The sequence below is a fragment of the Centruroides sculpturatus genome, unplaced genomic scaffold (assembly GCF_000671375.1).
Source record: "Centruroides sculpturatus isolate CEXI.00-Female unplaced genomic scaffold, Cexi_2.0 scaffold212, whole genome shotgun sequence".
Lineage (NCBI taxonomy): Eukaryota > Metazoa > Arthropoda > Arachnida > Scorpiones > Buthidae > Centruroides > Centruroides sculpturatus.
The window spans coordinates 153,514-165,888 of record NW_019384356.1 but is presented as its reverse complement, the minus strand read 5'-3'; the positions used below and the strand labels follow the sequence as shown (position 1 = coordinate 165,888).

General features: G+C 34.8%; 1 protein-coding gene across 2 annotated transcripts in view; it reads left to right on the top strand.

Annotated features, from left to right (window-relative positions):
* LOC111639512 (Krueppel-like factor 8) overlaps positions 1-2,380 on the top strand; it is a 33,584-nt gene extending 31,204 nt beyond the window's left edge. For both annotated transcript variants that reach the window (XM_023385411.1, XM_023385405.1), the window contains exons 5-7: positions 203-513; positions 2,072-2,278; positions 2,357-2,380. In XM_023385411.1, the coding sequence (XP_023241179.1) occupies positions 203-513; positions 2,072-2,244 (484 nt within the window). In that variant the 3' untranslated portion in view covers positions 2,245-2,278; positions 2,357-2,380. The remainder of the gene's footprint in view (positions 1-202; positions 514-2,071; positions 2,279-2,356) is intronic.
* Positions 2,381-12,375: the final 9,995 nt, after the last annotated feature.

Below are 12,375 nucleotides of genomic sequence, written 5' to 3'. Positions count from 1 at the left end.
GTTTAAGAGTCACGTTTCTATGTAACGTTTGCTTCCTCAATAGACATTTAGGGCTATTTGTAAGACACGGCCCGGTCATTAGAATAAAACAAACACTGCTATTTTTTAAATCTTTAGCTTTGATTTTTGGCAATTGTTAGGTGAATAGGTGAACGACTTTTTTTCAAATATGTATTTTTTTTTTCCTTTATAATTTTCACAGGGCCATGTCTCATCTGCATAAAAGGGCGACAGGAGGATCACCGCCTTTGGTTAAAGGTGCCCTTGGGCGCCTACCCCCTTCCATGACTCCATCTCTATCCGCATCGCCTTTGCTGAGTCCCACTCCGCTCGTCACTAGTGCCCAGATGATAAACAGAGCCCTGTCTGGATCACCGGGGGGCCCTCTATGTCATCCAGATATTATGTCGGACAGTTTGAGGAGAAGAAAGGTGCACAGATGCGACTTTCAAGGTTGCGACAAAGTATACACGAAAAGCTCTCATTTGAAAGCACACAAGAGGACACACACAGGTAAGAAAGATCATTCGATTTTGCAAGAATCGTTAAGAGAATTGATATCGACTTATCCGGTGGCATGTCACTTGTCGACAGATAACAATTAATGTATCCATTAAATGGGGTGTGGTCAGTTGGTAACATGGTATAACAACCTTTATCTACGGGTAGGATCTTTCACCTTGTTGATTATCGCACGTTGAAACCGGTAATTAATTAAAAATTCCGCCCATCTCACTTTTTTTCTTCTTCTATTCTTTTATACAATTGTTTTTCGGAAGACACCCACGAATCTGTTTTGTATAAAACACTCCATTTTTACCGGGAACACTTCTTATTCAGGAAAACCCAGAGGAAAGTAAGTTTTCCTGCAACGGGTCATGCTCGCTCGTCACCTTTACCCCGGCTGGGTCATCAGAAAACCTTAAAGGTTATCACGACACATCCATTATCCCTGGTCGTCGCGTTGGAATGACAGGAGGCCAAAGTCGGGTTGAAGTTCGAGTCTTGTGGCTTTGGGAGTGGGATGGGAATTAGAATCTCGTCCTATAAGTTTATTTACCATCCCCAGAGTGACTCCAGTTCCTCTTATATATATATATATATATATAAAGTTGAAAAATACAGTTTGCAAAGCGGAACGATGGAAAATTTCATAAAATTAGGAGGCACCTCTGGGTAAGTTACGTGTCTACGGGGGTGTTAAAATCAGACCAGACGAGATAATTAGGATAACAGATGCCACCGATAGCTGATATTAAACCTTTAACCATAACGAATTTCTTAATACAAGTGATAAAACGGCATCTGTGGCCACTATCGATTCTGCACCATCGCATACCAAACCAGATGTATGGTACGTAATGATGAGTTTTGTGTTGCAAATCACTTCTGGACACTAACGTGCAGCAGACATCTCCGCCCTCTGCTTGGCATCATTTTTGTTTCACACGACTCAAATCTAGATTTCCGGTTAAGTTCGAGTAAGGGCAGTTTCTCACGGACATTTCTCCTACCCTTCAGGGAAAAAATACGACCCCTCCCGGGGGTTGGTCTTTGAAGGGTGGGTGGGATGGGCGAATGCACGGAATTACTATTCTATGACATCATAATGGAGGAATACGAATCGGGAGTGGTCAATCTAGATTAAGAAACGAATGCGTAACAAATGACGTTCATAAAAATTATTTATATTGTTATTATTTCCTCATTTCTAAGTATATAAAAATTTACAAGTTCATGTTTTATTAATTCATAAAATATGCAAATTTTTACATCTTCGCGTTACGTTTACAGAATTGCTAATATATTATTTTCAAGATTTTTTTTTATAAATTTTATACAAGTCGATCCTCCTATAACACTGTTGATTTTTCCGTTTTATATAAATTCCATGTTGTACGAGTCACTTAAATTTTACAAATACGTGAACCGTTTACAGCCCGGCACACGTATTTGTAAAATCTAAGTGACTCGTACAACATGGAATTCATATAAAACGGAAAAATCAACAGTGTTATAGGAGGGGGTCAACTGTAATCTTTTAAGACTTTTTCTTTACCCTTATTCACAGGAGAGAAACCATATTCCTGCACTTGGGACGGATGTACGTGGAAATTCGCTAGATCTGACGAATTAACGAGACACTACCGCAAACACACCGGACAGAAACCATTTAAATGTCAGTTATGTCAACGATCATTTTCACGTTCGGACCACCTATCACTTCACATGAAACGACACTAGATTTAAAGAAATAAAAAAGAAGAAAACGAAACAAGTAAGGGCATTTCTTCTTTATTATTTTCTCTCTTCCATTAATCTCTTGCATTTCCTCTAACTTATTCGTTGGTTGCAGGCCGTTTCACACGGGATGACTACGCCATCTAGTGGATACTTCGGAATTAAAATAAACACTACTACATATCACTGAAAATTTTCTAGGCATTAATGCCGAGTATAACATTCCTACTTCTTGCCCATGGGGCTATCTACACACGGCCAGTTGATTCGTAGGCATCCTGAAGGTTCGAGCTGTACATATATATATATATATATAAATAAATCATCAAACCCGCCAGACTAAAAAAAAGCCCACGTAATAAAAGAAAAAAACAATTAGGGAATAATACGCGTTGTATTTTTGTANAAAAAAAAAAAAAATTTATATATATATTTTTGTCGCATGTTGAAGAACCAAAAATACTGATGGAGATTTCTGTACATAATTCTACTTTGAATGGAATAATACATAGAATTTTTTTTTTTTAAAGTACATATTTATGATCGGCAAAATGAAGAATTTCTATGGTAAATTTTTATAAAATTTTGTAAATAAATTAAATAAATAAATATATATATATTAAGGAAGCTTCGTAGGTATGGAACAAAAATTAGCGCGTGAAGAGAATAAAGAAAGGGGCATTAACCAATCAGTTCCTTGCTAATAATTGTCCATTCAACCGGATCTTTTTTGCCGATCATCCGTCCTCGACTGCCAGAAACAATAGGACTCAAGTTAATTGTTGCCCAATGATAATTTTTGTACCTCCATGTTGAATAAAAGAACCATATAATTTATATACATTGATATACACATAAATATATATATATATATTGTTTGGATATTTTGTATAAAATAAAAGTTATCTATATAAATTTTCATTCGTATGTCTGCCTGTTTTACTCTTCTTTTAATACCGTAATCTCTTGAAGAGCGAGTTATTAGGGAATTTCAGGAGGAATTCTTTTAAAAGACCATTTTTTATTATTATTATTATTATTTCTTTTTGTACTTTGCTCATCGTCTAGTATTAAATTTAATTATAAATATAATTTTTATCTAAACAAATCGAGTAAAATGCGGCGGATCGTGATGGAGGAATAAAGTCAGCCATCCGGAATATCAGCAATTATCTGGAGTGAAGAGCGTTGTCGAATGGCAGCCATACTGCTCCAGGCTAGACGTGAGGATTGTTTTACTTGTTTAGTTGTTAAAGGTGCCAGACACTCCCCCCTCTAAATCTTGTTTTACAAAGTCCGATGATTTACGACCTTGACTATTTTAGATGCTCCGTCCGCATTGGGAATGACAATTAGCGTTCGAATGAGTCGTAAAAATGTATAAATGAAAACCATTTAAACTCTAATTGTCCCGGATTCGGGAGTCTCATTATTTTCTTACCTTCACAAGACGTTGGTTTGACTTTACTCCTTTTTCTCTGTCTTTTACTTAATCGTTGGAAGAGAAATATTAATTTGTTTGTGTTCGTGACCGCCTAACAACTAATCTGAGTTCATCAGTTGCTGAAATACACAATTTCCTATAAGACTTGACTCTAAAATAGGCTAGGATCATCATTAAGTTGCATGGTCTTCGGGGATGGTAAAGTAATGGATACGCGCGTGTACATAGAAAAAATCCTGTATTTTTTTCTATTTGCATATTAAAAAATACATATATAGGCCTATATATTACAAAAAGCTTTCGTGGGGAATGTTAATAAGAAAATTATTCATAAATTTTTAATAAATTATCTTGTATAATTGTAATTGAAACACACCGATCATTTTTGGGAAATTATCGGAATTGGTGGCCTGCTTTACGTTAGTTTACATACTAGGCCCTTCTTTTCTACACGTGAATATATGAGGCCTTAAGCTGTAGACTCGTAACGCGAGGCCTAAGCTTACGTGCAAATTCGGATCTGGAGATTAATTAATTCGGTTTATAGGTTGATTTACATTCAACTGGATGCAAATTTTGTGGGGCCAGATGCAAAATATAATTAGGGCCTTTTTACGATGCTAAGGGTCGAGCATTAATCAAGCTCTAGGCCCTCGAAGAGCGCGCGAGTCGAATACTCACGAAGCCGGTTCTGTTTATAACCAAAATAACTAATTTTTATGCATTATACAAGGTTAGGGCCCATTTCACCTGTCTCGACTTTTGTTTAACGCAGATCCTTGGCATCTTAAAAAGGCCCATTATATTTCGCATCGGGACCTCACAAAATTTCTAGCCAGTCTGATTGGAAATCAACGTACAAAAGGAATGGAGGATTTCACATATATATGTATATTTTTTAATGTAGGGCCCTCCACTTCCGGAACACGTAAAAATATGTGAATAAAATCAACAAAATATATATATTTTAACCATTAATTAAAAGAATGTTTGTTTTTTTTAAATACAAAAGATTAAATTTTGAAGCTCCCCATACCCGAGGCACTGAAGCATCCCTCTATCTGAGTGTATATTTATTTATTTATTGAGAGGAGAAGCAAAATTTACAGTCGATAATGCCTATGCCTATATTGTATTCAATTTACTGAAAAATTTACAAAATTGTATCGATGTAAATAAACTAAAATGGCCTTCGTTCAATTTGCTAAGAGGTATCTCATAGTTGACACGTCTTGATAACATAAATAGAATATGCAAATTTCATTGATACCTGCCAAAACTCCTGTTTTTGTTTTTTTAATACATTGTAGAGAATTTATGCGGCAATTACTCTTGAAACGAAATAATGTATGCGTTTTGTAATCAGAGAGCAATTAAATAAACTTCGATATAACGCCTCCCTCATAAAGCGTGCCTACTTCAACGAAATATAGAACTCTTCGGTAACTCTATTACATTTTTCTTCGTTAACACCCGATTTTCAAACCCGCAAACACCTCGATTTAGTGCAAAGTTCACAGGCGTAATATCGAGTACGTTGGATCTAAATTGAATTATCTAAAGCCAAACCTCCAAACAACGGCCATTTTTTTTTTTTTAATGCTTACCCTCAGTGGCCGTTGTTTAAAGGTTTACATTACCCGAAGAAGTAAGAGCTACACGGTTGATGCACGTACTGTACAAGATGTACCGGCGCTATTTAGGGGTGCGCTACATCGAGGTTTGGCTGTATTTATTACGGATTCGAGTCATTATCTATATGATAAAATGATTGTGTTAAAAAAAAAAAATTATAATTACTTCGACTGTACTTTGCCAATAAGATAATTTTTAAATCGATGGGAATCGAGGTCATGTAAATTTATTCGTTTCTACGATCCGGTTCTTCCAGCCTATTGTATTTATTTTCATAGATAAAGAAAAATTAGTGCCTTTACCAAGCGAGGACATATCCTACGGATTTTAGTAATTTTTTTTTTTTACAAGCTGTAATTTATTAAATTAACACAGTACTAAGTTTCTTAGTCTTGTGGGTGCATTGCCAAAGCGTGCAGCCTCAATAAGCGGGTTACTAAGTCACAAACGCGTAAATTACGATAATAATATGTTATAGAAATGAATAAATAACAGAAGAATACTTTATTTAATATTTTATAAAATATCTTCTAGTATTGTTAGCTTTCATTTGAGGTTCTGAGCATCCTACTAGACAATTAATCCACAAGAAAAATGTCAATCTTCTTCCAGCTATTTAAGAATTAATTCAGCTTTTCTTCAGCAAAATTTATTTTAAAATGTTCTCTTCAGAATGTAAAACACTCGCAAAATCTATGGTTTTCTTCAATGATCCATCTGTTCAACCTGTGGTCTAGTAGATGAAACCACCGAACGGGCCGAGGGTTTGCACCTGACCAAAGGGACGGCCACGTGCCGAATTTTTTTTACGTGTGTAATACCTAAATAGGGGCAGTTTTTCGTAGAAAGTCTAACCGGGAGGCACCCATCTTGACAGGTCGTTCAAGTGTTGCGTTGTCTCATTCCATCAATCCAATCCGTTCTAACACTTCTTGAAAAACTCATTAATCGCTTCAATTTTCTGTGTAATATCTATGTCAAATGTTCCCTATGTTCCAGGGATTTCCCTGTGATACAATACAAGCATTGAATCCTAAATATAGGAAAATTGAATTAAATAAACAGGGATTTGGTTTTATGAAATATTCCATCAAATCAAATTCCTGTATTCTGCCTGTATTCTGGAGTCTAACGCCCAGAGTACTGGGAGGAAGTGTATTTTATCGGACATGGAATTTCATGGCGATTTTGTAAGCTCAACTTTAATAAAAAAGCATTGAGGATCATTTTTTATGCTAATTTTCAATCTTGCATTGATTATGAATTGCCCATCTGGTCAATGGCTGCACCTGCTTTTTTACACAAGATTACTTCTACTATTAATAAGATATACCTAACGTTCAACAAAATATGTAAGCTGCCTTTCACTTCTAATTTATTTTTAAGATATATGTTTTTGTAGGGGGTCGGAAATCAAATGTCTATCCAGACTTTTCCTGTAAATTTAATGAAATAAATAAATAAATAAATGTGACACAAAAATTACAATACTGTAAGTTAACAATATACTTGAAATTCTTAGAAAATTGTTATGTAAACAGTTAATATGACATTTATCGTGTTTCGATATATACTAACAAGTGTTCCACATTAATTAAATTTCACAAAAAAATTTAAATTACATTTAATTCTAAGACCTTGATATACATTACAAACATAAATTAAGACCAAGACGAACTAGACAAACAGGGCAATTGCCTAGAAGCGCAAATCTGACAAGAGCCCATAAATCAATTCGTATATTCAAATAAAATTTTTAGTATATAGTAAACAATGTGAACATAAAACATTTGAATCTTCTCCAGAAGATCCATTGGTAAATAGAATACAACAAATAAAATTGTTAACTTTTAAGATGCCAGAGTTTCATGTTTTGCCTAAGGTCCTAATTTTCATTTTAATCCGGCAATGTATAGGCGCTAAGTTAAGGAATCCACGTTACATACCGCATTACACTCCTCACAGTTTACCCAACCAACCATGTTGCAATCTTTCCTATACTCCTCACAGTTTACCCAACGAATCATGCTGCAATCTTTTCTATACTCCTCACAGTTTACCCAACAAACCATATTGAAATTCATGCTACACTCTACATATTTTCTATTTTCACCAATTTACATTCAATACAAATAAATCTATTGTTCTTCCAATTTATTTTCACACAGCCTTTTTTTTAAACCACTTTCTTTGTCATTCTTCTATCTGTTATTAGTTCAACACTAAATTATAAACCAATTCATGGTTGTTTATCCTTTATAACGCTTTAATTTTTTTCATTAAGACCACTACATTTTTTATGTTCTGTTAAATCGTCAATAGAAAATGACTATTTTCCATGACATTTTTTAAAGTAATTGTAAAAAAAAAACAATAATAATACGTTGAAGAAACAAACATTATGAAAACCGTGACTGTTTTAAATATGGCATACATTATACAAAATGCCTTACGTGCAATGCCCTAATTGCCCACATTTTTTTTTCACCTGAAGGTTAACAACAGATTTACAAGCCACAAGAATTTTATTACAAGAAGAAGATTTCGTGAAATAATAATGAAGTTATGAAATAAAATGCGAGATAATCAACCAATGTTTGCGGTTGAATGTCATAATAATAGATAACGTTGCGTTGTTGCGTTATACCGGGAAAAATATCGAAAAACAGATGGATTAAAGCAAAGCCATTTATACGATTAAGTGAGGTTCTATTGTACTTTGTCTTTTCTTATATGTTTTGATATGATTATCTCGAGATAAATTGGAAAAAAATATTTACAATTTATCCGTATCCTTGTAAGTGTTTGTACTTTGTGTTTAGTTTGAGGCTAAATGCATTTAAACCTCGATTTAACGCATTCGTTTGTTCGTCTTTAAAATTTTCAATTTTTTTTTTCCAAACTCTTTCTGCCTTGGGCAGTTTTTCCACGCACATCGTAGGTTCGGCCAGGCTCACAATGGATCTATCAGTGATCGAATGGATAAAACTGCTCGTGGGTTCGCACCTGACCAACGCGCTAGCCAAGTAGATTTTTTAAGGGTTTTTTTTAAACCTGTCTAACTCCTAAATAAGAGCCAGTTCATATAGAAAGTCATCCCGAAGGCACCCCACTTTACAGATCGCTCATGTGTTGCTTCGTCTCATAAATCAACCGGGTCCGTAGCCAGCCTTTCGCTGGCTCATTCCTCGAATTTAATGGCTGACACCTTAATCGCTTCGACTGTCGTTTTGCCGTAAATTTCTATCAAAATTTAGATGGGGCTTTAGCTCCGCGTGCTCCCTCCCTACCTACGTGTCTGAATACAACCCAACTACGTGTCTGAGTACCCCACAATGGGATAGACTGAGTAGTGAAGAATGGGCCCTGACCATATCCAGAACAGACCACTTATAAAAACCCCTGAGGTTTGTTACTCGCCAGGATTCGATTTAGGGTCCTCCAGAGTCAGTAGTTTGGCTGCCCAAAAAATTGACACTAATCGAGTTTGGTGATAAATTGAAGTTTATCAAATAATCAGAATTATATTCGTTTTTGCATTTTACAGTAGTTGTGTTATTTATGAGGACGTTATATAGAGGTCTGACTGTATTTTCCATTAACTTGACATAACATTTTTGTACGAAACGAACAGTATGATGCATAGTTTACTTGAAAAGGAGAGTTGACAAGAGAAGTTCACGTATTATCGGCTTTCAATTAGTTCAAAGTTCAGTTTCCACTAAATTTTAACACTTTCCACTGAACAGCTTGAACACTCGAACTCGATATTAGATTGTTATGCTCGTCATATTGGGCTGCTCAAAAAAAGGTATCCAATCTTTATACAATACTGTATAAATATAGAAATCAGCCGTCGAAATTTCCCACCAAAAATACAGTATATTCCACTAAATTTCTCACGATCATTTCAATTTCCCACCAAATTTAATGGGAATCCACCAATTTTGAAACATGGGTTACCGGCTGGGATATTTTGATCAGTAGTCCAACTTAATACAATGTACTAATATCGTGAATATAAACAAATGTTTTCCAATATAAGTTGAATTATCGAGATTATTGAGAATTTTACATAGAAAATTCCTCTCTATCTTCCGAACGGAAGAAAACCTCGATAGGGGTACTCGGCACTTTTAAAATTACTAAAATCATGTTGATAATAAAATACAATACAAAGACACTAGAAGGACAAGCAAGACAATAACTCAGAAGTAAAGAAACCTAACACTAAGCATGGATAATACACACAATTAATGGATGCCAGATGACAGTAGGATAAGCTCGATTGTCCTATTGAAATCTAGCTAATTGTCCTACTGTCAAACTAGCAGATTATCCTACTTGGTATTTGATTATCGCCATGGAAAAACCCGAGTTCGAATACGATCTGCACTCTCCCGAGTCCGAGTAGGGACTTCGTTTCATTCTTTACCTCAAGTAAATAATAACTTTATCTATTGAGGATCTACTTCGTCTGTAATGAATTAAACAGCAGATGATCATATATCCCATTATGTAACAAACACTACAAATCTCTATCAATGATTCATTAATTAAAGAAGAAAACTACGGAAATAATTCATATTTTAACTGGTAAAGTTTATGTCTAACAGAAGGAGGAGTAAAGCTGCATTCAGACGGTCAGTGTAATGTTCACCCTTCTTATCCTCTTAAGGAATCTTATGTTGAGCCCATCGAAGCTCCTTTTCTCTTAAGGAATCTTACGATGAACCAAACAAAATCAAAATTGTCCCATTATTTCGGGAGGGCACGAAATGATGGGGCAATTTCTATGGTCTCAATATAAGCTTCCTTAAGAGAAAAAGAGCTTCGATGGGCTCAATACATTTCCTTGATTCTCCTACAATTGAGATAGTATCATTGATTTATACACCTTCGACATCCATTCAAAGACACTGTAACAATTCTTCTTTACTGTTTTCAAATATTCTTTTAAAGCTCGGAGCGGATTTACAGTTGACTTTTTTCTTTGAATTTTCTACATACTTCGGCGATGAGAACAGATTTAATGCTTCATACTACGTTTTGATTGACAGTTTGCAGCTTATGATCTGATTAATCTACTTCTATTGAACTTTAACTATTACTTGACTCGAAAAAAAAAAACAGTGTGTCGTATATCAGATTAACGAAAAAAAAAAAATAAAAAAAATGTTTGAAACGTTAACAAACGTCTTGGTGAAATTATTGCAGTGTAAATTATCTGATCTGTCAGCTCTACTCAGTTGCGTGCTTGTAGTCATGTTTTGCATGGTGAAGCTAGTTGTGATTAGAGATATGTCTTAAGAAATCGCTGATCTAAATTAATATCGAAGAACTTAGAAATCCCAGACGATGACATTTTTCTTTTAAATTTTCAATGGCGCCTAATAATTTCATCACTTTTATTGCAAAATTTCTTTCTCGTTATAAACAATTGGAGGAAAACAAGTTTGTTAATCTATAAAGATCCTTTTTGGTATCTCGTTAGCTCTTCTGTTCAATGAAACAATCAATGTGATTGAATCATATCAAAGTTTCTCTTAGGATCACATTAAGATGAATCATCGATTCATGGATCGTTATAAAGAAAAAATTGAATTGAAATTTAATTTATTTATATAAAATACTAAGAGGGTCTTTTATTCCAAGTCCATCGTGGATTCGGTCAGGTCCACAGTGGGGAGAAATGAGGCTCGATGTATCCGAGAGGGATCGCCTATGAAAAATTTTTGGGTTTCTTCGATTCCTCATCTTTCAGAACAGTGAGCTGACACGTTAACTTTTCGGCATCCGGGCCAATATGTGTAATTATAATATACTTTTAAATAGAAATTTATATTGATTAAGACATATAATTTTATAATTTCCTATAAAATAATTAGATCGAAATTGCTGTCATTCGTGTCGAAATTTTCTTAGATAGAAGCTTACTTTATCCTAGAAGTAATTTATAAATTCTCATTTACAACTAAATAATAATTTCTGTGTACAGTACAGTAAATACACAGAAAATTTATCAGAGAATAACAGAGATTTTTCACTATGAGACTGGCCGAATCCATAATGAACCTGGAAGAAAGGTTCTAGGTCCACCGTGGATTAATTCCCACAGGGCGTTCTGTGGAGCCCATTTCTTAAGCACCATGAGAAGAATTTAAATAATATCTGCCCATTTTTGATAAAAGATAAGAAGAGAAATTTAGAGAGAAAATATTATATGAAAGCTTTGAGATTAATTCGTATATTCTGGGCATTAAGTTATCACGGGCATCAACAGTACCTACCATTGGCCAAGTGAATAAAACCGCTAAAACGCTAGTATCTGGTCGCGGGTTCGCACCTCACCAGTAGGCTGGTAACATAAAGTTTTCTGGGTTTTCTTTACATGTCTATCGCCTAAATAGGGACCACTTTCCTTTCCTCCTCTTGGAAGATCACCCGAGTATTGTATTGACTTACTCCATTAAACCAATCCAATCGTGGGCATAAGTGAAGTTTGGAGTCCAGGCTACGAACTATTGGGTATTTTACATGTATTGGCATTCTTTGGAACTTGAACTACTATGGATGAGGCTGTTGTTCAACGTTTTGTGGCGGTTGCTGCACCCGATTGAAGGGGTTCTAATTGCCCTCGTGCATCTTTAGGTGGCGGATTACAGGATAGGTCGGTTCTTGTTTCTTAAGTTCCGAACGTCCCTGATACAACGATCTTTTCATATAAATTCCACAGTTTGGCGATTTATACCAATTTATCATTTCAGTGGACCCCACCTCTACTGGGCATAATTTTAAGCCTAGTGTGTGCTGGTGCCAAGCCTTAATCAATTAATTAACTCAGATATAATAATTTTATTTCAATAAATTACACTCAACGTTGTATTTTTTCATTAGAGAGCAATAAAACGCCATTTTAATAAAAGAAACACATGAGTACACACATAATACCTGTAAGATGAAATAATTGAGCAGGCGTTTTCTCATGAAATTTTAAATCTAAAGAATTTTTAAAGAATATAAAACGTAAATAATGAATATAATAATAAAAATAG